Source organism: Amphiura filiformis, chromosome 5 (assembly GCF_039555335.1).
Source record: "Amphiura filiformis chromosome 5, Afil_fr2py, whole genome shotgun sequence".
Lineage (NCBI taxonomy): Eukaryota > Metazoa > Echinodermata > Ophiuroidea > Amphilepidida > Amphiuridae > Amphiura > Amphiura filiformis.
The window spans coordinates 51,554,572-51,581,225 of NC_092632.1; the positions used below are offsets into that span (position 1 = coordinate 51,554,572).

Here is a 26,654-nt window from a genome sequence, read left to right on the forward strand (position 1 = left end):
GAAAATTTTCGTTAAAAAGGAAGATAGGTAGCCTACAAAAAGTTTACCCTGACACATTAGAACCATGGCATCAGTGACGTAGCGTCAGAGGGCACGACCCCCCCAATTGATTTGAAAATTTAGAAAATCCCGTAGGAAAATCGCCAAAAAACGGTGCCCCATCATGATCGCTGACCCCACTCCCCCCATCATGATCGCTGCCCCCTATAGGATGACTCACGCTACACCACTGATTACCCTGTAACAAGAATAATAACATCTCTTCTTGAAAAAATATAGGATGTGGCTGTTCATGACTAACATGTCAAGAGTAGGGCCTACATCTAAATTTCACACACTTAAAACACTTATAAAATCCAATATAACAATTACAAAGAACATTTCCCCTGAAATAAGTCAGTCCGCGGTACATGACATACATGCATAACAATTTGTATTAACAAACGCACCTCTCGTGACATTTTGCCACCATGCATGACTCGACCGATGACGAGGGTCGGATGACGACTGAAGTAGCTTGCATATTTAGTCTTATTCTTTTAGTATTTACTTATACACCATTTAATAATTAATTACATGTCCATATTTTTAATAACATTATATAAATCATTGATATTATACAACAGTCATATCTTTCATTAGCTACGCTATCAATAACCATAATGAGTAGAAGCAATTGGGTCCAATACATGAGAGGCAACCACACACTGTCGGGCCTCATTTGAACTATATATATATAATACTATAAAGCTAGTTGCATAGGACAAAGAGGCAAACAGATGAATATAATCAGAAATAATGTCAGTCTGAGCTCTGAGCCTTTCTTTTCTCATAAAATGGGACTTCATTTGTTAGTGCATGCCAGCACCTTCTCAGAAAACATACAAGATTAAAACACAATGAGAAAATATCCCAAAAATTTAACAATAGACCCAATCTCCCGCTACCAACAAAACCAACATCAGTCGGCATTGAAGACCAGTGGATGCTGGTCGCAGGCCACCAACCTCCACAACGTAAGTTGTGAGAACTTTGTTTAAATTTGTACTTTCTCGATATAGACTAAACTGATTTTGAATAAATTATGATTTCCGATCTTTTCGGGCGAAAAACTTGTCCCAAAGTAATAAAATAACATTGTTAGTTTGTAGCCACTTGCTATCAAAGTGAGTCGCTTTTAAGTTTCCTATAAGTCTTGCTATGACCAATGTCCAGCACGAAAACCTCATTTATCAGAAAGTACTTCGATTGGTTTTATATTTCCACATTCGGCACTGAAATGGGCCAATTATTTTAAGTAAATGGGGTCACATATGAAAATGAAAGCGTCGATCTGTATGACGCAAAATAACCGTTTAAATATATAGCAACTACTCTGCCAGCCATCATCTGTTAAATTACCGGTAACAAAATATTGTAACTAAATAATACTTTAGTACTATGAAATGTTATACAATAAGCTGTATATTTTGATATCTAATTGTATTTCTACATGGCGCTGGATGAGAAATTAGGTGATAGACTGCCACACAGTTAAATATTTGCTGGCGTAGATATAAGTAAGTATACGGTTAGGCTTACTTAAAGCCCAAAATTTTGTAATTTTTACGATTGAAAATCCCGATAAGGTTATTGCAATATCGCAAGACAGAGGCTGCTGGGTATGGCCGTGATTGGTGATTCTAAGATTGATATATATACCGTATGGCCTGTGATGGTGAAATGATGGTTTATTAACTTTATTTCACTTTATTATGTTAAATTTTGAAGCTGATTTTATTATTTAGTTCATGTGAAAAATATATTTTTCATTAATCTTGCTTTTAAAGCTTTTTAGTTAATTTTTCCTTTTTAGCAAAACTGCTTTTTCCGCGTTTCTTCCCGAATTCCGCGATTTGCGGAGGACTTCTGGCTTTAGGCTTACTGTTTTACGAACTCGCACCCACTCAAACTCATTAAAGCCATAACATTATAACAAAAGCATTCTTAGCTATACGCGATATAAAAAACTTGGAAAGACATAGTGTATAAACTAATTGGCAATCAAATCAGGGACCACAGTCCTTCAGATCAGCTCGTATCCGCTCATATACAAAAATACATTATGAGCCCCACATGTTTAGTACTGCGATTTATAAGCGTTCGTATGACCATCTCAATTTGACCGACTTGAATATGTTGTGATAGATTAGATAACCAGAGATAAATACAACGGAGGCAACAAGGACGACAATAGCGGCAATGACACCTCCTTCAAGAGATTTAGGTTTGGAGTCAGGAGACGACTGCTGTTTGTTGGCTGATAAACTCCCTGCGACACTTTGTGTTGCACTGTTGCGATTGGTATAAATATAAGGACTCTGTGGTAAGAAAATAGGAAGACAAATTTATTTATAAGTATCGAATGACAAAGCACTCGTTTAACACAAGCACACACACCCCATACAACAAACAGTCCCCCACACCACAACCCCCATATTATTTAGACTTCTCCGTAGTCCACTTGCCCATTTTGCATGCTCTGGCTATTACGTTAAGCATAAAACGCGGACTTGTATTAATTTGTGTGCAATTGATAGATTTTCACATCTGATACACCATACTCCCTCTGTGTATTAACTTCCAAAGTGGATTTTTTACTCGGGCTTTCGCGATCAATAACTGGTAGGTTCCAAAATCAGAATTTGTTTAGTATTGAAGTGAGCCATTATAATTATGCAAGATATGTTGCATTTGATAGCTCCATCTAATTATTTAAACTCTTTATGACCATTTTGCTATTCAACACTTTAATTTTAACATGTTTAATAAACATCAGTATAATTTTGAGTTCAACGGAATGCGTTCCATCATGATTAAATAATAATAATATATTTTATCAAAATTCGACTATGGCATAGTCTACATATTATTATGTATCAAGACTTTTAGTCGCAACGTCTTGCTCGTGACTTGGCCTCTTGACCATATCGAGGAGTTACAGTCAAATACTCCCAAGTGCATTTTTGACCAAAATGAGATTTTGGTACCAAAATAATCTTTACAACACCATATGATTGTGTAGCCAGTCAAGCCATAATCAAGCTATAGCGACAGAAACTGTTATCAGCGAAAAATGTTAAGCCATAAGTGCAACAACACTATGCATGAAATGTGTCAAACCTAGAAGGACCTAAAACGCCTGTATCGTTACATGTCATTTTGTACGATATATCTATAACATCTACACTACAGATATAAAGAGATAGATATATCAAAAGAAAAGAAAAATTATAATAATTATATCCTAAAACGCACCTTTGGACATGGTAAATATTCTTCCATTTCCGGTGACCACATCGTATCCTTTGCATTTACTGGCTCAAGCTGTATATAAATAATAAATAAACAAATGTATATATAAATGCGAACGGAAAAATATATTTAATTTTCATGGATTTGTTGTCTTGTTATTATAGTCTACATGTACAAGTGTTTTATCAAAACTTCCAAGATATTCATGCCAATCTTCACAAATTACAATTATACAATTTATAACATCTTTGAATGTCATTATTCTGTTATTAATTCACTGAAATGATAAAGTCAACCAGGTCAACAGCCATTTTATTCTAAATGCCACTTACCATATTTGCCCACAGATGATATGCTGATGATGCATGACCTTTTCTACTTAGATGAATGCAATCTGGTGCAAAGAAACTGTCGTCAGCACGGCCGTTCTGAAAATAAACAAAGTCAATAGTCTTCTTAAACTTCTGAGTACTGTTGTAGTACTGTATGAAGTTATTTAAAGTCGCAGACAGTTTATGATAGTATACAAGATGGTTCATAACAAAACTAAAATGTTAATGAAATTACGAAACCATCGTGTTTTAAACCATCTTGTACTGACTGTCATAAACTGTGACATACGTCTTTCTCCCTTCTCTCTCGCTCCTCTCCTCCCCTTCTCTCTTCATACGCAAAATTATAATGAAAATAACGATATCTCATAGTATACCTCTGCAACTGGTACGTAAGAGGTTGATGTTACAGGCTGGTAGACTATTGCAAAATCGTCAGTATCGAAGTCGCCACTAGATATCAATTCTTCTAATATGGTCTATCACATCAATAACACAGACAAAAGAAAATGAGATATTAAAATATGATCAGCCTGAACTAGGAATATATATGGAAATATCAAGTATAAAAGACGAAATGATTCAAGTGTCGCGTACCGAAATATGCTAATAATAGTATACATACTGGGTGTCCCAAAAAAAGGTTACATGTAGATTTGTGAAAATAATCTAAGTTAATGTTAACAAATATAAATATCCTTTTCATGACATAATCTATGTACCCGCTACTAGTACCCCTGTGAATGTCAAGTTCACAACCTACGTACTTAGCCCGCATTCCAGGCATTCCTGACCAAGCTCACCAAGCTCTTTACGTGACATAATGCAACACGAGGTTCATTATATCGCCACCGTGCATTTGGCGGGGCACTTGAGTAGGCCCAGCCATAGCATGGCAGATGCAGTAGGCTATTTTGATAAACAAAGAATAAAACTTGTTCAGTTCTATTTCAAGAGTTCAGTAAGAAATGTAAAAACAAACAGCAGCGATTTCAAGTCAAAAAAATCCAAGCAAGGTCTAAATGCAAAAGATTGTTATTTATTTCACTATGTTAATAACAGGAGATACAGCGTGCAGAACTGCTTTCACCAAAAACGTGTTCTTCTCTAATGACCATCTGCCTTTATATTATTTGTTAGGCCTACCAACTAGAGTCAAGAAGCTCTAAAACTGATTTATTTTCAGTGTACAATATTTAATTTTTCAATTTTTTGTGCAATAGGTTCAATAATGAAAAATAAGAGAAACATAAAATATAATAAAGAAACAATCTCAAAACAAAGGTGTGCTTGTGCTCAACTTTCGTTGTGTGATATTTTGATGGTTAGCCACTCTTGACACCACCTGTCGTCATCTTGCGCTCATACGGAATTGAAACTTAGCAAACAGTTACAAGAAGGATGAATAAATAATATCTGAAAAAAATCACATTGTTTGTACCATCACAAAATGCGGCTCATTTTCTACATGTAACCTTTTTATGGGACACCTTGTACATGTAATGATACTGATGAACTGGTGTATTTTCTATCATTTTCGGGCATATTAGACTCGGTGTACTGAAGTACGTGTTGGACCATACAGGAAAAGCGATGTTTTGAACAAAGGGCCGTGGGATGACAGGAATTACGTTGCAGAATTATTGGCATATTCTGCTCCACCAATACAATCGCTCAGAAAGAACATTCTTTGCACTTTAATGAGGGATTTCACTGTAATTTTTTAAAACTTTATAATATTACATATATTATCAATTTACACAACTTACGTTATAACTTTTACTTAGTTCTTGCAACTTTTTTATTGCATCTTCACCGGCATAAAAACACGGACACATGCTCCTGAAAAGTTAATTTGATATTTTGATGTTAATCTTCAACATCTTCAGCCTGTTCTTAGTATAATTCCCACTTTCATCCTATTGTCCTCATCATGGTCATGTTTACAAACAGCAGCTCACACACGTCACTTTGTGCTACCGCCCCCTTAACTTATTTCTTTGTTCACGGGGTGGAGTATGGGCAAGATAGCTTGCATTTGAACACAGTCTAATTATTCGCTTCTGTTTAATGTGAATTTTATTTAAGTTACAATTATTTGGATCAGCCCAAATGATATTGCAATAATCAATGTGGGGCAAAACCAAACTTGTATACAATGAAAACAAAGTTCCTAGAGGTAAAACATGCCGAGTCGGAATAAAATACCAATAAATTTGATAAATGACACTTTTGAAATTGATTCATTATTTGGGTACACCCGATTGCTAAATCTGTTTTTAAAAACAATATATTTGGGTTTATTTATGTTCAAAGATAATTTATTTGCTTTCAGTCACTTTGAGATATCACATAACTCGAGATTTATTGTTTTGATAAGGTAAGGATAACTTTTATGTGAAGCCAAAAGGTTAGTATCGTCTCCAAAAACTATAAATTTGACAAACTTAGGAGTAGACAATGTCATTCAGATATAAAATAAAAAGCAAAGGGCCTAAGATAGATCCTTGAGGGACGCCGCATGTTTGGTTGCAATTGAATTTAAACTGTTCATATGCGACCCAATTTTAATTTATAAGCTGATTTTAATCAACAAGTTGACCTCAAATGACCTTTGACCTGAGTATATGACCTTGAACACCACCCAAAAACAAGTAAAAGTTTTAGGCCATGACCTGATCGTCTCAGGCCATGACTAACCTATCCTGAAAATCTGAAGTCAATCCGCCTATATACAGGGTGTAACAATAAAATTTATACAATTGCATTTTGATTTCTCAGGAAAAAACTAAAAGAGTTATGGCACAAATGTTATATGCAATACAATCAGTAATATCTTGGCTAAAAGAAGACGTTTAGTTGGTTTCTTTACTAGGTTGGGTTCAAAAGTTATGTCCGATTAATTAAAATTAATTAAAATGTCCAGAAAAGGTGTTGCGCATATCAAGTTTGAACCACGTAGATATGCTTATCGTGCATTAAACATCAAAGGACTGACACAACAGAATTGTAAGTGGTATTTATTCATATAATTAACATGAACTTAATAATAATATGATATTTCTTTAAACTCTATAAATGAAGTCATGAAATTTCTTTCAAATAACCTTAAAGTAATTTCTCATATCCCTGAGATATCATTGGTAAAACTGAGAACAGTTTTTGCATCCATAAGTACAAAACAATAAAATTTTGAAATTAAGTTCAGCTGAGCTTCTAGCTGTTCTGGGGCAACCACTATTGCCAGCATTTCTGTTAACAAGTTCTACATACTTCTCATATGTAATTGTATGCCTTGATGGAAGATGTGAGTTTGGAAAATCAGCTATAAGCTAAAGCGTATATGGTTTCTGCTCGACTCCGTGTGCTACCAATATCACAACCTTAAAAATACGCTCTTCCAACTTGAATTGGAGTTGAAGTTGTTGAGCTGCAGCCACGATTTCTAGTAAATAAGGTTGTTATGTAAGTGCTTAGTTGTGACTTTCAAAAACTCAAGAAGATATTCTATTATGTAATCAATTCTACCACTTCGAATACCCCATTTATTAAAACTACCTATCATAAGAGCACCGTCCAACTGGTCCATGGTTCAACTCTATTCAGTCACTTTTGTAACACTTAGGAAAAAAGTGGCCCAAGCGGTTTTAAGACTAGGTTACATAATTGGCCATATCTTCACTTGTATACCATCGATTTTATTGGAACAAAGCTTATCGGGTGGCTAAAGAAATTATCTTGATAGACATATAAAAATCAAACCAAAAAATAAGCGGCATACTTGTGCCATTTTATTTTCAAAATTATACAAATTTTATTGTTACACCCTGTATTTGCGATATACAGCATCCGGAGGTAAGGAAGCACGGAATTAGAAATGCGGACTAAAACAGTATGACTCGCGGTGGAGACATAAAACTTAACTTCATGTATACATAATATAAAACTAACAACTTTTATGATGTTTAGATATCAGAATTCCAATCGTAAGAAGAAATCATAAACAAGAACTTACAAATGCACAACGTCACACACGACACCGGTCATCTTCCTGAGTTCAACAATATCAGGAAGAGCCATTACGTTAACTAAAGCACGTGGTACCTGAAAAAGAAAGTCGTGAAAATACGTTACACAATTGTGACCCGTTCCGACAAAACCAGGAAAAGGTCGCATTTTTGAAATTTCATGATTTGAATAGGCCTACAAATGTAAGTACGGGGCAATAAGCTTCAAAATGATACCAAAATTATATACATAGCATCAATACTTTTCAAGATATGGATAATGTTGCAAATGATACCTTGATATTTTTGCCAAATTGCTTGTCTGTGTAGGGGAGAGCGGGGAGTGTTCGCCCTATTTTTTTCTGACCAGCCTAGCGATGTCAATTTTAAGGTTAGGGATGACCTGATTAGCCCATGTGAAAGCCCTATGTCTTAGCTATATACGGCCACAATCCCAGAACTATAGGGCTTACAATAGCAACAGGATAGAGCAAACAAAAAAGTTTTGCAAAGTGGCGAACTTGCCCCATATTGGGGCAGGTTCGCCCATATGGTGGGGTAAGTTCACCCTAATCCCCCAAAAAGGTTTGAACATTGCATAACAATAACATATTCAATGCAAACATTTAGCAAGGGTATACAGGGCATTCATTCTCTTCTGGGGAGTCACTAAATTTGTTGCAGGGGTCGGGTCAGGGTAAAATGTAGGGGTCCAAAGTGAGTTTAAACGTACCATGTTTACAACTTCGGGGAGATTATGGATTAGGAAATAAAGGGTGGTATGAGCAATATACTGATACCACATAACTTTAAAAACATGCTTTTCAGTTGTTTTACCTTGTTTAATGGTATAATTATCAATATTTTGCATAATACGCGGATGGGGCAGGTCCGCCCTCCAGTTTGGGGTAAGTCCGCCCGGGGAAGATATAGGGCGAACATGCCCCATCCTCAAAAGGGCGAACGTGCCCCTTGTGCACATTTTTGTATTTTCTTAAGGGTATGAAAAATACAAATCGAATAAGGTGTTTATAACTGCATTTAATCTTTGACAAATCCCATATGTTCCCAATACAGATTTCCATTAAAACCATCTGTATTTATGTATCAATGATAATACAACATTATTAATGCAAGAAAAAGTTACGTTTTGGTGTAAATTTGTTGTTTTGGCTGCAGTTCGATGAACACGTCCCTATATGTCACGTAGCTAATATGAGAAGTTTATAATGACCTTTGTCACCTAATTTTGCCATCGCCACATTCCCAGATAGCCGTAGTGCTGAGAAACAAGGGGTGGGTGAACCTACCCCTAGGGCGAACACTCCCCGCTCTCCCCTAATGTGCTAATTAGTTTCCTGCCTTACACAGGATTGAATAGGGATTATCATAGTTCAACTGTCAATTATTGATTAAATAAACCTGCTTTTATGACCACGGATTTGAAAGTCAAATACCATGAAATTATGAATTCCAAAATTCAAGTTGATTTTTTTTTTGTGGGAATGTAATCTTTAAAGGCATATAACTCAAAAACATGCCTGGCAACTTGTTCCGGGTTTTGTTGGAGCTGGTCACAATTTGAAAGTGACATATTGCTTCCAGATTAAGTTTCTCTTAGCAACTTCCGCGCGAAGTGCAGAAAATATACCAATTTCAAAGCCAATTTGAAGCTAAAATGATCAAGTATGAACCATTGGATTGGACAAATGCGCGCAAAGCCCGCGAAAATTTGCAATTCGAAAATAACGACCTTTGCTCCCAGATTGAACAATTGCCAATTTTAAGCTGAATGATATATTGGAGGGCAAAATGCACGCGAAGCGCGCGAAAATTGGCAATTTGTGTTTCCACGTTTCAGTTGCATTCCCTGATTTCTCAAAGTCTTCATTATATCGAGGATGATCATTATGGCAAAAGCAGAGAGTAACATAATTCAAGTGAAATATTTATTAGAAAGTGTGTGTCAAAGGCTATATATCTTGTATTGTTAACTTATACTCTTTTACTTGTTTTTACGGGCCCGCTACTTTTGTTTGCTTTTTATGAGCCGTAAAAGGGTAAAGAAAACAGACCCTGCATGTAATGAACCTGTAGAGGCAAAGAAAAGATATATACCATGGGCCCGAAAAGGAAGAAAGATCTTAGTGAGACCTTACTTTTTTACGGGCCCCTGAGGTCCTTTTCTTTGCTTTACAGGCCCGTAGTAAAATATGTTTTCTTTACTTTTTACGGGCCCCTATAGGACCCAGGGCCCGGGGGTAACGCACCCCCTTACGCCCCTTGTTTGTCGGCGGCACTGCGATTAGCACCGTCTTTGTAGACTTCCCCGCATCTTAAGTGTAACATATAAATATGGATTTATGCTTTCGAGTTATATTGATTTTTAATAAAGCTTTTGATATGATCAATTATGAAATTCTCATTAAAAAAACTTCAGAATTATGGTCTAAAATATATAAATGTAATACTTTAACTTACAAGTGACATATATATTTTCCTTATCTGCTAAAAACTAGTGGCTTTATTTGTAGGTGCCCCTTTCCCACTGAAAAATCAGTGGCTTCGAAAAGAGCCCTTCAATCGGACTGCTAGCCTTTATCCTATATAGGCCTACTTGATGTCTGACGGCGAACCTGTTGAAACCCCCATCTTTGGTAGGAATATCATTTAACATTTTCTTTAAAATACATAGCCGAATTAGTCATAATTTGTTTTTAAGCTCCAGTACCACGCATGGATCATGGTACGGTATTGCAAGTTGCAGGTGTTTAAACAGTTGCCAAATTCACATTTACACATTTCAAATGCTATTATGCAACCTAATTAGAACTCTAATTGTAATATAATAAAGAAGCTACACCTACCATTGCTTTTAATGTGTTGAAAGACGAAATCATCAGATTCTTGAAATATTCGGGAGTAAAACGTGGAGTTAAACATGAATCGAATATATCATTGCCTCCCAGAAAAACGTTGATTAGTTTCCAGTCCTCGTCCATATTTATTTGCGTGTCCGTCACTAAATGATCAATTAATTGGTCTACCATTGCTTCAAATTCTCTGAAGAAAGAGATCAACACAAAATTTGTAAATTATTATGGAAATGATGCACATCACAATCATCATTGATATATGTATGTATTATCTACTCATATCATTGATGTAGTCCGTAAAGGGTGGATCTATTATAGTTTATATTATCATCTATAATTATGATCCAATAAACAGACCTGTCCAAGTGGTATAGTGTGAGCCATCCTATTGGGAGAGGGGGGGGGGGGGCGGGGGGGGGGCTAATGGGTGACACAATCCGTTTTTCAACAATTATCCTATATGGAATTGTAAACCGACTGCAAGGGAAGACCATGTCCCCCGTGTCCTGCGGGTGCCCTGAGATACGCTACGCCACTGATCTGTCCTGCCAGTAAACATATAAAGCACGTTCTTTAATAACTTTATTATAAACCGTAGTTAGGCGTACTAAAAGGTATACTGGGTTGGAGACTACTGACCTTACCCTGGTCAGGTCAAAGGTTTTGATAGAAGCGGGTGCACACATTTCAGCATTTTGATATAAATGACCAAGTTTATAATAGTATAGGGTTAAAATTTAAGATGTTCCTATCCCAGGCTCCTATTCACTTCCAGTACATCAAGTCGTTCGTCAGGCCCAACTCAAGAAGGCAGGCCTATATAGATTTCTTCTCATTGCACCTAATCTAATCAAATCTAATCTAATCTAATCTAATCTAACATATCCTAACCTAACCTAATCTAATCTAACCTAATCTAACCTAATCTAATATAACCTAATCTAATCTAACCTAATCTAATAACCTAATCTAATATAACCTAATCTAATCTAGTGACCTAATCTAATCTAAATTGCGGTGAGTATCACAGCAAATGAAAGGATACGCTGCCATGGTCATACCAAATACTTACTCAGACGTGGCCCCTGTTACAGCAACATTGAGATTGGAATTTTCCATACCAACGCCTTCAGAAAATCCGTACAAATTTGGGTTGTATTTGTGCAGAATATCTGTAGAGTAAACCATTAGTACCAAATTTTATATTCCTCGTTGACATGTTCTTTCCCTACGGTACAAAGTTTGACATTGTCATTCATGAGGTCAACAATTATTTGCATCTTGTGAAGGATTTTTCAGTAGAAATAAATAATTTCTTAGACTTAACAGAATCACTATAGCCTAAGTTTGAACGTGTTATATACGCAACACAAACAGAAATTTCGATGCCTAATTCGTTATGAATTTGTGTAGAATGCTGAACAACATATTTCTATAATCTCTCCCTATCTAACACCATGGAAGTAATAGTATTCCATGCTAACACGAATTTACTGGGTCGACAACTGTCCAACAATTAAAGACCCATTCAGTGATCCCAGCGCAATTGTAAAAAAATAAAATTGTTTATAAATTGCTTAAAAGTGAAGGATAAGTCATTCAAATTTCAAATTCAAATTTGGCAAAAAACGAAGAAAACACCAGTATTGACGAAGTTGAAGCCCCATTCAAATACTTGTAGCTAATTTACATACTGTCAGTATGTGCCTTTAAGTTAACATTTTAGAATCCTCGGTGTTTGTTTAAACGGTAATTCCGTGTGGAGACACGCTTGGGTCCTGATGGGACCAGGTTCAAACAAAATGCAAAGCCAGGCTAAAGAGTCTACATAAGCATGCTGGCCTATTTGGAAAGAGAAGTGATAAACAGATATGAAGACAAAGAACAAGGAAAAGAAGGCTACTCCCAACATTTAAGTGAACGTGTTTACTCTCAGCGTTGCTTCCCGGGCGTTGCTTAGACCCACTATTCACATTGTCCCTGTACCAAATACGGAAAATAACAATTTCTACCCACTGATTCTTTTTGCTTACTTGGAATGGATACATGACTTTCCAGTGTCTCGTCACCACCGACCCTGTGGAAAGATAATAGAATATGCATTTACATCATGTACTTGAGTTGTATTATGTATACAGCTCCAATAATTCTAATCTATTATCAAACATGTCTTGAATTGTCTAAACCGTAAGATAACTTCAGCATTTGAAATACTTAGGCCTATATGAAGGTTCTCCCGCGGTTTCGTTTCAGCATTTCGTTTACCGATAATTTTGCAATGCATACAAACAACTTTATATTTCGTATATGGCATGTATGGCAAATAGGGAAAAATGATGGTCCTGAAATGAAAGGATCGTCCCGTAGTAATATTCTGGGATCGCTGTCATTGTCAAATTGATTTTTCTCAAAAACAAATGAATACATTTTGAACAATTACTATTCATCATTAACTTACGAAAACGACAATCCTCTGTGTTCTCGAAACGCGCCCGGTCCCAAGAAATTCGCACCGGCTCCAAAGGCAGCCTTCAACATAACAAGAAGAAATTTATAATGTTCAGAAATAGAATACAAAATAGTGCAAAATAATAATAATTAATAAAATAATGATCATTATACCTTTTGCGCTTTTGCAGCGTCTCTTTTCGGCGACGTACGTAAAAACCCAAAAGAATAGTTTACACAATGTGTTTGGTGTTTTCTACATATTTCTGACACCTACTGATTCATGCAGGGGATGGCTACTCTGGGGTTACTCCCCTTGGACTCTTACAGAATGGCCAACAGAGTCGCATAAGCCCTTCGCACGCCGGAAAATTTTCATGAGTTAAGCACCCCCTTTCGAAAATTTGGATCCGCCCGTGAGTGCCACTGCGGCACACATTTCAGCATTTTGAAATAAATAACCACATGCCACAAAATTATTATATATACAGGGGTTAAAATTGAAGGTGCTGCTATTCACTTCAAATTATATCAAATCGTTCGGAAAGGTCCAACTCAAGAATGTAAGGCCTAGATTTCTTCAGATTCTTCTTATTGCACCTACTAACATTACACTCGAAGAAAAAAGTTCTAACATCTGTCCTCTATAAGGAACCTTCAATGGTTCAATCTGTAACGAACCAAAATGGGTCTATAAAGGCCATGGTTCTACAAATGGTTAAACGCCCCTTTAAATAACCTAAAAGGATACACTCTCAGCTTCAACACCTTTTCACTTCAGGGTTCAATATATAAGACAGAAAGGTAAATCGTAATTTCTGAGAGTGTAAGTTTCCGAACTGTAAATGGCTTTAAAGGTCAGAGGTCAATTTTAAGAATTAGAGCTGCAATTTTCTTGAAAATTGGAGCAAACCACTTTTGTAAGGTTACTGACTATGAGGTAACAAACTTACCGTATACGAATCACCTATTGCTCCTACAACGTCAATATCTTCTGGACGGAGTTGATGAACTATATAAAATAACGTAATAGTAAAATAAGCACACAATGTCACAACATTTAGAAGTTAAAGTGTCACTAGAAAGACCTCGAGACAGCCCCATCCCCCACGCACTCACCCCAACAACAAACCCAAACACACATCCTCAAAAAGCAGAGCAACACTTAATAAATATTTGAACACGAAATGGCTACGGCTTGTTCAGTGAATGCATATGGAGTGTGAAGATGTTTATGTTATTATTAACACAAGATAGTGTTGAGCAATAATAAATATTTACATCTTTGCATTTTCCCCGCGTTTCACAATGTTAATAAATTAACACTCCCTATACGTACGCGGTACCTTCTGTACAAGCATTAGCCATTAATGTGTTGAAGTGTTTATTAAGTGTTACTCTTTTTGCAGTGTAGTGCAGTAAATCCCCCTGCTTTCCACCCATACACCGTCCAACACTGCCCAGGGGCGTAGCCAGCTTTTTTGATCGGGGGGGGGGGGGGCAAAATAAAAAATTTTGGGGCACAGACGAAAAAAATTACAGTTGCATCATACAATACATAGAGACAAAAGGCTTTATTGGGACGATGTGCGCGCGTAGCGCGCAAAAAAATCGTAGTTTACATGATTTTCGCCCATTATCAGGATGGAAAGGGCTTAATCTTTGCAATATGCGCGCCTAGCGCGGAAAAATTGTGTATTTTCGGGCTGAATTTCGGTAGAAAAGGGCTCCTTGCCCCTTTTCTTTTCCTTTGCCCTCCTGATTTTCCCTTTTATTTTTTGTCAGAGGGCACTTTTTTTTTCATTTTTTTTGTCAGGGGGCACTCTGCCCCCAGCCCCCCCCCTGCTGGCTACGCTACTGACACTGCCCTCTCCCACCAACCCCCACCCACCCACCATCCTGCTTACCAGATGATGGTGATACTTCTTCATTTGACACATCACATTGGAACTTGACACCACTGTCCCGAAACTGAAAGCAGAAATAAAACGGAAGTAACAAGCGTGTCTCCAATACAGAGTGACCGTAACAAGCAACATGCCTACTATAATATTTTTGACGCGATTAAAATATAACACAAAGACCCCAAATTTCGGGGGGAAAATAATTTGAGCCTACCTCGTGTTTTTATCGAAAATCATATTTTTGAAACATAATTAGTAGTCATTCCATTAGTAATCAAATACACTCAAATGACTAATTAAATCACGACAAATCGCAAAGTCATAAATTTGTCATTATAAGTCATGCAATTTCTTATGATTGTTACAAATTGAATATTATAAGTTGTGAAAAATATGTTGAAATGATGTAATATGTGAAACGATATTACTGTTCCGTTAGCATTAGGCCTACGCCTATAAATACAAAGTTTCAGCATTATTTTCCTTGAATAAAAAAATATATCTTGTATGACTAATTTTAGTTAGTCGAAAATTATAGTCGAATTAGACGGGCTTTTTTACCAACTTACGTTTACAGTAAAGGCCTATACTGTGATATAATAATAATAAGCCTTAATGTGTTGCATGCACGTCACGTAAATAGGTACTAGGTTAGATAAATACGAAAGCTTGACATTCACAGGGGTATATAGTACAAAGATCGTGTCATGAAAGGGACATTATATAGGCCTATTTTGTTAACATTAACTTAGATTATAGTGTCCGGTAATCACAACATTAAGCCTTATATGTTAGAAAAATAATTATCAAACACCAATCACATGGTTTTATTTCAAACAAACTCATATTAACCATAAAAACGGAGAAAAACAGCCATCTCTCAACACGCGATATTCAAAATTCCCGCGCCGAAATTGTCTAAAGCAGTGACGTCCCAATAATTCAATGAAGCCTGTCGACAAATGAGCACAAATAACCATGACGTCACTGCTCTAGAACATTTCGGCGCGGGAATTTTAAATATCGCGTGTTGAGAGACGGCTGTTTTTATTCGTTTTTATGGTTAATATGAGTTTGATTGAAATCAAACCATGTGATTCGTGCTTGATAATTATTTTTCTAACATATTATAAGATCTAATGTTGTGATTGCCGGACACTTCCTTTTAACCTTTTTTGGGACATCCAGTTAGGCCGAAAAAAAAGATGTTTGCTTGCCCTCAACCGACCGACCCTAATTTTGGAAATTGGAAAAAAGTTTTTTTTTCTATTTACTGTACAAAAGAATACCGACCCTATTTTTGGAAATTCCGGAAAAAGTTTTTTTTTTCTTTTCAAATTTTTGCATTCTGAAGATGTAAAAAAAATGTAGTTTAGAGCTTGTATTCCACATTTTAGTTGTTTTGGAATGTTAGTTGATTCATTTTGACACCAAAAATGTATTATTTTTCATATTTTGAGCCTTAATTAATACAAACAGTAGAGTTTGCTAGTAATTAAAAAAAAGAAAAAAAAAGAAGAAAAAAAGAAATCCCGACCGACCGACCCAATTGTTAAAATTCATTTGGGCAAGCAAACAATTTTTTTTTCTTGGCCTTACTGCAAAAGGCACCTCCGAGAAAGTATATAGGCCATGAATGCTCTCAGCTCATTGCAGTTCATTTCACTTGTTTTATTTCTCACATACCTTCGCCGCTTCAGATTCAGTCTCGTCATCACAATCAGTTTGACCCAACTCCAACAGCAATTTTTGTGTGTCTGCGGGCACTAGAGAATGAGAAGGCACAACATGTAACAAAAAAACAACAAAATTTAGAAGGGGAACACTTAAAGGTGGGCGACCCGATTGACAGCCTCGTCCCCCATCCCATGAAAATACAGATTTTGGTATATCAGGTAAAAGCCCACATTTTTCTCCTTAACATATTGAAATTCGGCGTTCCAAATCAGTATAGGGGGCCTATTATCGAAGAGAAGAAATCATCAAAAAGAATTAGTCTTGACTGTGGTATCCACGTTTGAGACTAATTAGACCGGTTTTTTTTATATCTTCGGAAATACAGTGATTTGGAATTCCTAATTTCAATATGTTAATGAGAAAAATAGGGTCTTTAATTTGATATCAATTATATACATGATGATAATGATTATCATTAATAAAAAATACTGTAGACTTCCAGTATCACGCTAAATAGGCCTAAATGTCAGTAATAGGCCTACAATAAGAAATTAGTCACATTTACAAGAAACCTTTACGTGTTCCTTTTGCAAGATCGCTTGAAAGAAGCAACATATTATGTTATACTGTAGGCTATGTAACTTTTAAAAGAATTTGATTTTCCAAATAGGCCTATATCGGGTCATGCCTAATATGGTATTATATGTATACGTGTCCCAAGTCCCAACTTGCACCTAAATGGAATCGGTCAAATTTGTTGTCTTTGTAGAGCAAAGTTCGACATAAATTTATGAAATTTATGTCCTCCCATAGAACTGCATGTTAAATGGCCAAAATAACCAGTGTGATTTCGCTTTAATTTTACCTTGTTATTTCAGCTTAGGAACCCTTCCCGGCAGTTATTACTAATAATAGGCCTACTAATATTATTTCAACAGTTTGAATGAAGAATAACAAAATTAACATTTGACGGAAATCGTGGGCCTACATTCTCTCGTTTTAAAGGAAGTCTCCGGCAATCACAACATTACGCCTTTATAAGAAAATTAATTATCATATCAAACATGAATCGCATGGTTTTATTTAAAACAAACTCATAGTGACCAATAAAGGAATAAAAAACATCCGTCTCTTAACACGCGATATTCAAAATTCCCGGGCGCCGAAATTCGCTGTCGTAGTGCACGTTAAAATATGTCCGTTGCCAGATCAACTGGATCACGCTTTCTTTGTTACGAACCACTGATCGAAATGATCATAACACAAAGCCTATGGCATATCAAAATTCGGAACAGGTGCGCCCAGGCTTGGATCAGTAACCAATGGTAACTAACGTGCACTACAACAGCGAATTGCCGAGTGCAATGACGTCCCAGTAATACAATGAATCAAGTTAGGCTGACGACAATTGAGCACAAATAATCATTACGTCATTGCACTTACACAATTTCGGCGCGAGAAATTTGAATATCGCGTGTTTTTATTCGTCTACACCGTAAAAAAAAGGGGACTGTAAATTAAAGGACGCCTGTATTTAGAACAATGGTCGAACACAGCCTGGTGAGGTGAGGTGAGGTATTTAGAAATTTCCCGTAATTTGACGGAAACCAGCCAGCTGTAAAAAAGTACTACCTACCTCCACCCCCACCCCTATGTAATACTAGTATTAAACCCATATGTGTATCACTAACTCCCTCTTAACTCCTGCTTAAACATACTGAAAGTAAAATTTAAATTCCGTAATTTTACTGGTTCACAATGCCGTCGAGAACGGTAATATGAACGCACGGACCCCTTTGATCAGTGATGACGGTGTAGGGGGGCCCAAAGGACTTCGCGCTTCACGATCACGCGAACTGGCCCATCAAATAGCAAAACACACCATTTCGGCAGTAGGGTGGAAGAGTGCCCCCTGACAAAAAATGAAAGAGAAAATCTGAAGGGCAAAGGAAAAGAAAAGGGACAAGGAGCCCCTTTTCCATCCAAATTCACCCCGATCATGGGCCAAAATAGTGTAAAATACAAAATGTTTGCACGCTGTGTGCGCATAAGGCATTTTCATCCCATCATGGGTGAAATACAAAATTCTTGCACGCTTTTTGTCCCAATAAAGCCTTTTTTGAAGCTCAAATACATGTACAGTCTCTCTTTTTCGTCTGTACGTGCTCCCGAAATTGTATTTGCCCCCCCCGAAAACTGGCTACGCCCTTATATTTTGGGCTAAAATAGTCTTAAGATTTTCGCACGCTTCGCCGCAACAAAAAGTCCCAATAAAACCAAAACAAAATCCCGGAACCAAATATACTCGTCCCCGACCCCCCACCCCCCACCCTGAATTGTATTGCTTCCGTCGCCACTGATTCCAATCATAAATTACATGTATAAGCCTAAACATACTTATGAGCTAGGCCTACATGTACTTCCACAATTCCACATAGTTTTATTTTCGTAATTATGACAGAAGTAGAAGCATGTAATATCATGAATAGGCCCTATTTATGTTTAGCAAGAAAGTTTATTGTAGTGAAAAGCAGATTAGGGGTGGTGCAATAATTATGTGTACCCGGGGGGTGAATTCTCAAAATGGTCTGCCAAAAATCGCTTGCCCCCCCTTTGGCCGTGCCAAAAACCTTTGCCCCCCCTTTCGACGTGCCCAATCCTTTGCCCCCCCCCTTTTGACGTGCCAAAAAATCTTTACCCCCCCCTTACACATGCAAGATTTTGGGTAACCCGAATTTAAAACCTTAAATTGTCTTAACATATAATGCGAGTGCAGCGAGCAGGAAATTTCGCATAGGGGCCTATTTGAACGTGTTCGTAACGTTTTCCTACGCCTTTTAGGGCGTAATATAGAAACAGTGCCCAAAATATCTGTGCCAAAATTGCTTGCCCCCCCTTTCGACCTGCCAAAATCGCTTGACCCCCCTTTCGACCTGCCAAAAATGCTTGCCCCCCCTTTTGGCCTGCCAAAAATCTTTGCCCCCCCTATAATTCACCCCGGGGTACACATAATTATTGCACCACCCCTTATGGATGAACAAAATTCCTCTTTAACCCAGGCGGCATAGGACACGCAACACGGACGTACGAGGCTGGCGAAGATACAGGGCTGACAGCCCCATTCACAATACACGGTTAGCGATTATAAATGGACAATTAACATACTTGCAGTGGGGTACTTTGCAGAACCCCAACGGTTTTAGAGTAAGATAATTTTGCTTTGACACCACATAACAAATTTAGAATTGTTTGTGAAGATTTCATGATTATGTGTTAATCCAATGGCGACGTCAAAATAGCGATATCGCATCCACCATCATCTGCTTTAACCCACTATTTGTGGAAGAAGGGCCCAACTCCATGGAATTGGGGCCATGGAGTTGGGGCTTTCTTCCATGAAAAGTGTACGTGGAAGACTAATAGAGAGTGGATTTGGGCTCATTTTTCACACACAAGGAAGAACAGTCTGCTGGCAATAAAATGCTGGGTCCCGGGGCTGGGTCTAACTCAAAATTGGAGTTGGGCCCTTAATTCTTCCACTTGAGTCATGTAGGCTACATGCAGTCAATGATGTGTTGGAAAAAATTAAGTAGATCAAATATTTCACTTTCAAATCCCATTGACTTCACTCACATAGAAAAGTTGAAGTCCGGTAGCAGGCCTACTGAGAACTTACTAAAAGTCTTAGGCTTAGAAACCGGGGGGGGGGGGGCTTGAGGGGGCCCAGGGAAAAGGGTCTTTGTGGCCTATATTTTGCAAGATTTTCTGACTGAGAGGGAGTAAACCCCCCTCGCATTCCCCAGTCTGGCCACACAATTTTTTTCAAGTTTCAGCCCCCCCATGTTGGAAATCTTCCTATATTAAAGCCTAGGCCTATATAGGGCCCCCTATGAACAAGAACCCCAACACGATCATGTCAGAAATTAATATTTTGTTCTGGGTCTGATTATTAATTCGGACTAGGGTAGCCCAGAGGATGATTTAAGCACTTCCCAGCAAGTCTTGCGGTTAGCACAGCTGTGTGAGTGAACACGACACCACTGCCCGCCCACTGCATACACACGTGCATGGTTAAATTTGAATTTGGACAGATATATTTACAGTAAAAACACCTTCTAGAGGTTGGTCGATTTCACATTTTATGTTATATACAGGAGGTGTGAATTATCCTTCATGCATACATCACTTTAGATCTGAAATCGACCAAGAAATAATGACACACGGGCAATTCTAAAACAACATCTTTTGCACAGAGTTCAATGGGATTTGAAAAGTAAAGTGGCAGTTGAAACTCTAGTGATAACACTTTTACAGTGCATGATGGGGCTTCCTTAAATCATCCTCTGAGGGTAGCCGTGCCGCGTGCCGTGCTATGTTTGAAAGTGAAACTTATTTATATTTTCAGAATCGCCGGCATTTATTTTCTCACAATATTATATGCCTACCAGCATTGCCTTCAAACTGTCTGGGACAAACTACCTCGAGATACTCTAGCTAAAATACAGGTTTACATTTACTATCTTAAGCGCGCTTCAGACTCCATATTGTACGTACAATATTGTATGTACAATACTTTTCGTGACGTCAAAAAGTATTACACGTGCAATAAATAGTATGTACCGGGAAAATATATATTTTGCTACAATCATTGGTTGCTTAATTGATACGGAGTTGCCAAATTTCTAAGAGTTCTAAATTTAGTGAATGCACGGAATGATGAACATCTTTTAATGTCTTCTTGTATTCAACCATGGTAGGTATCATAATACCTACCATGATTCAAATGTACTTGAATTATTATATAATCAATGGGCACCTTTTTAAAGTTAATAATACGTCGTATTAATACTAATATTAATAATATTAAAATTGTAATAATAATATAAATGGCACATTCAGATCTTATTTATATATTTATAGATTTATCTATTTAGGCCTATTTATTTATTTATTTATTTATTTATTTATTTATTTATTTATTTATTTATTTATTTATTTATTTATTTATTTATTTATTTATTTATTTATTTATTTATTTATTTATTTATTTATTGATTGATTGATTGATTGATTGATAACTGATTGATTAATTGATTTAGAGATTCATTTATACTGATATTTAGTCATATATTGATTTAGAAAGTTTAAAAGTATTATTTGTAGGCCTTTGTATTTATTCTGGTTCTGATTTTATTGATACTGATATTTTTGTTAATTTTAAAGTTTTGGCATAGCATTCGTTACATTATAACACGCTGTGTTATGAATTTGCAACACCTTTTTACATATTGATATCGTTGAGGCATGTTATGATAGGCCTACTTATGATCATCACAATACATCCATAAACGTGTTAATGCAGTAACCGTAGCGTTAGGGGCACGGAAGCCCCCCCCCCCCAATTGATCTGAAATATTAGAAAATCCCATAGGAAAACTGCCGAAAACGGCTTGTGCCCCCCATCAGAACCGGATGCAACGCCTTCTATACTTTTTCATTCATTAATTATAGGCGTATTAATAGTAATGCGTTGAGTTTTTAAAAATTAATATCCTTCTTTTTTCTTTCTTTTTGAAATGACATACGGTACTTGTTACAAAAACAAATCAGCATGGAAAACATTTTTTTTTCGTCAGAGGCAGATATTTGGCCTATTCAGTGTCATAAAGCTACAAAATAGACGATCTTTTTTAAATGGCTATTTATTTTTCAACCATATTGTTTGTATTTGTAATGTTCACACAATCTGAATATGTGCTTGTAGGACAACGATTTTGAATTAAACATGTTAATTGTGATCTTTTAATTCCCCTAGAACACCACAGTTAAGCGTCCAAAATTGTAAGTGGGTTTTCTTTTATATAACCTCATTATTTCGCTAAAATTACTCGAAAACCCTCCTAAGAGTTGTTGTTACTAATAAACATTTCATAATTTTGGGCAAAGGATAGCCAAATAGTTGACCAAAATCGTATATTTGCACCAATATTTGACTGAAATCGTATATTAACATTACCGCCCCTTCGTGGCTTTATTGCAAGCCAAAGTGTGAAACGAGATTACTTGAAATATATATTTCAGAGTTGAAAGAGTTTCAGCCCTACGAATATATTTCTGAAATATGTCTCTCTGATTGGTTGATGGTCAAGAGGATTACGGCATCCTCAAAGCCTCTTGCTGTAATTCTCTAATCGATATCTATTATAGGACCGATCTTCTGAAATCCATACAACCGTGTCAAATGAAATAGTCTCGAATCATAATTTGTGCACGATACAACGTTGATACGTCAGATTTCGGAATTTTATTAAAAATAGGCATAAATCACATTGAACAGGTTGAATGCTGGCAAAAGTAGATAAAATAACTATGGGTCGAATTTACATTAATCAGTGTCCTGGGGCCAGGATAACATTTAGGACTCCTTCGAATTCTAAAACAATACTTCGCCAAATGTCCTTGCTTTCATTTTCTCATTTAATTTGTTTTAATTTTAATTAATTTCTTTATCCACTGGCTCTCTGGTAAATCCGGTATTGCCAAATATTTCTTGTCCATTACCCGTGTTAATCTATTTATTTATTAAAATGAACCATCTATTAAATTCCTATAATACAATGTATAGGCCTAGTGTATTTGATAACAAATTTGTTTTTATTTTTGATTGGAATTTGGGTTCCATTACACGATTTCATAATAAGATATGTTTGGGCATGGCGGAATTAGTATATGATTAAAAATAGACATACTCTTAGGCCCCCTTTTTTTAATGTTTGTAGGCCTACATTATTGATATCAATATTTATGTACAAAATGCAAAAGAATGTATATATATTTGATTGTTTTGTAAACATTAAATTTGATGTTTACTCATAATTATGTCTGGAAAGTCAGGGAAAAACTAAGGAGTATCGGTATTTAGTTTCCTGGGAAAGTGGATCAGATGAGCAGTGAGTAAAAACATTTGCCCTAAATCTTTATTTGATTTTTATTGTTTTATGAATTTATTAGGGCTACTGGTAAAGTGCAGAAAAAACCTCCAAACGCACTCTAGGATTTTTCATCATCAGCAGTAGAAATTTCTCTTGCATAGATTTTCTGGTGACCTCGCTTGGATTTAGCAAACAATGAACCGTAAGGGTTAAAGCGCGTTATTTAATCTGATTCAACTCGTCGTGGTACGTATATTTATTGCACGTGTAATACTTTTTGACGTCACGAAAAGTATTGCACATACAATATTGTACGTACAATACGGAGTCTGAAGCTAGCCTTACATTATCTTGCTGTATTTCAGCTAGAGCTCCAAACGACAAGCTTCCGGGTTTTTTTGGAGAACAATACTGTTACGTAAGATGAAGAAGAAACCCGCCTCGGAGCCCGCCCTACTCATTATTTCATTGTAGGCCTACTTATTGCAATTTGCCTCCACACATTACGTAATCAACACAAAGCTTTTGTGAGGATTAGTGAGTGGATATTAAGAAATTGACAGTGGAGGATACGAAGGACACGCCGATTGTTAGTTGTCAATCATGAATTGCCGCAACGTATTAATATTTTACTGCATGGCATTCTGCAAACACCAAGACAAATTATGCCGTATTTTTCCAAAGATCATCTCATATGAAGTAAGCTGAATGCGATCTGTACTTTTGTAACATTCCGATCGCTTTTGATCACCTATATTATCGGCGAATTAGCTTGAAAACATGTGAGTTCATGTTGTGTAAACATAATTAGCATAGACACAAATGAAATTACGATGCAATACAATGCAATTTGAATGCGCAGCAGATCTATAGAAATAACGTTGCCCGGTTTTATGCAGAATTAGACCCTGTCTGGGACAAACTGACATCATAAAGTTTAATACGGAAATAAATGGTAGGCCAAGATAGGCCTATAATAATATTCGTAAAACTTGTGATTTCCGTCACCAGCATGAATCGTATACATGTAGGCCTATACAACGTACCTTTTTTCGAAAACGAATTGCCGATTAATAGAGCACAAAGTACGAACAAGATGCCGATGAAACGAATCATTTTCCCTGTCATTTCAACTTCAACGAATTCAGTAAAACCAACGGTAACACACGAATATGTATTATAGTGGTAGGCCTCCAATTATCATAATACGCGTACGGTTTGTACTACTTGCACTAACATGGTCGAGTTATTGACCCAAGAAGTCAAGAACCAAAACAATAATTTCAAGGTCACTTTAACTCTAAAGGAAAGTCACATGATGCCTCATGAATAACAAGGCTCCGAGTTTTATTGACCTCAAGAATTCAGTAATAAAATCCCTTTAAAAAGGACAGGACTAGTAGACTTACACATTGGCTACTCAAGAACTCGAGTAGCGTCAATTGCGCACGATAGTTCCACTTCTCAGACTTCTGCTATCGTTTTTTGGCAGACCAGCCGAGACCAGCGTTGACATATTTTGCAACGCTTGTTAAAGGAGTATTTCGTGATCCTAGCATCCTCTTTTTATGACATTTTTCAGTACATATCCACGAAAAAAGCCTATTCCCAAAATTTCAGTTGATTCCGATATTGCGTTTGCGAGTTATGCATGATTATGTGTATTACACTGCTCCATAGACAATGCGTTGTAATTTCACGATATCTTTGCTAAACGAATTAATCTGCAAGAAATATTTTGTACATAAACATTATGTAGCCAGAGGTTTCCAGTGATATAAAAATCTCAACTTTTTTTGAGAAAAGTGGGGATGAGCCTGTGGATCACGAAATGCCCCTTTAATATCTTTGCTAATGTTTCAATTTGGATGAAAGCATAGGTATTTCTCAAATAGGCCTATGATGAGGCTTTTGATGAGTCAACTTGTGCAAGTCTGCAAAAGTTACACTGAATTATTTTGAACTTCAGTCTAAAATTGAGTTGAAAGCTGTAGTGCAATTTACAATATTTTTGATGGGATGTGTTTCATTTACTTGCGAACTTCAACAGTTCCACAATCATGCAATGTTTGCAATTGCAAATATGCCAGCAAACGTTTTAATATTATAACAATAAATTTCGGCCTCATGAAAACATCTTTAAAACGTTAATTGTATGAAAAAACATTTAGGAGTATCTCGTGCACCTATAGCATCCTCGACCTCTTTTTTATGATGACATTTTTCAGTAGATATCAACGAAATAAAACTTAAGCTAATTCCCAAAATTTCAATTAATTCCGATTTTGCCGTTTGTAAATATTTCGTTCTGTTGTTTTGTAGGTACCACGGTCTCAGACAAAAATATCATCTTTGAAATGGGGCATAAAAGCAACATTTCTTTTACATCCGGGGCGGGTAAATGTTTTAGAGGATTGAAAAAGCTCTTCATATCGTACAAGCCCCTACCAACGAATTTCTGAACACTCCCTTATAATTATAGCCTTACCCTATATTACCCGACGACATTTAAAGGCAATTATCCGATTACGTCTTCGGATTGGTACATATGGTATGGCTATAAAGCTGAAATTGTTTAAGATGCTAGTATACTTCAATAACATTTATCCAATCCCACAAATGAATAAGCTAGATAAAATTTCAATAATTTCCGATTTCGTAAGACATTACATTCAGTTTAGTACTAGGGACTAAAAGTTGATAACCAAGGTATCTTTACTAATTTTGACCTGCTGAATCCAAAAGAGGGGATAAGCAAGTGTTATTTTGAGTATATGTCCCTCAAAATGACCCCAGAAATGACCCCATAGGGTTATACAGGAGTCAAAAATTAAACATGCTCCGCACTCATTAGCTTATCAAATTATCTGTCTGGTCGTGAGGATCACAAAAATATAAATTTTAGGAGTGCACGATATGTGGTTGTGGAGTTATGCCAAAAAGGGTCGAAGGTCAATTTGTAAAGTTGTAAATGGTCAAAAATTAAAGTTGCTCCGATTTTCATAAAACTCTAGCTGTGAGAAAAAGATGTCTAGTTAATATGTTACGCGGCAAAAAGTTATAGGTCTATTATACAGCCTGAAAGTCGACCACTTTCGATAAAAATCTTGCAGCCTGAACAAGAGCGTGAAAATGACACCGAATGGCCCCAAAACGGGCTGAAAATAAAAGAAATTACGTAGAC

General features: G+C 36.5%; 1 protein-coding gene across 1 annotated transcript; it reads right to left on the reverse strand.

Moving 5' to 3' along the window:
- Positions 1–766: 766 nt before the first annotated feature.
- LOC140153332 (phospholipase B1, membrane-associated-like) lies at positions 767–24,721 on the reverse strand. The gene is made up of 14 exons (XM_072176059.1): positions 24,517–24,721; positions 16,548–16,627; positions 14,865–14,928; positions 13,911–13,969; positions 12,968–13,038; positions 12,543–12,586; positions 11,582–11,681; positions 10,501–10,696; positions 7,642–7,730; positions 5,396–5,468; positions 4,004–4,105; positions 3,627–3,722; positions 3,298–3,366; positions 767–2,360 (listed from the first exon to the last, which is right to left on the reverse strand). The coding sequence occupies exons 1-14, from the start codon at positions 24,596–24,598 to the stop codon at positions 2,133–2,135; spliced, it is 1,353 nt and encodes a 450-aa protein (XP_072032160.1). The 5' UTR covers positions 24,599–24,721; the 3' UTR covers positions 767–2,132.
- Between the last annotated feature and the right edge of the window lie 1,933 nt (positions 24,722–26,654).

Bases quoted from the DNA above. Each gene is read 5' to 3' on its own strand.
- LOC140153332 (XM_072176059.1), bottom strand. From the start codon at position 24,598: ATGACAGGGAAAATGATTCGTTTCATCGGCATCTTGTTCGTACTTTGT. The intron at 7,731-10,500 runs GTAGGTGTAGCT...TTTCTTTTTCAG, and splicing joins TCAACACATTAAAAGCAATG to GTACCACGTGCTTTAGTTAA. The intron at 3,723-4,003 runs GTATACTATGAG...GTTTATTTTCAG, and splicing joins CTTACGTACCAGTTGCAGAG to AACGGCCGTGCTGACGACAG.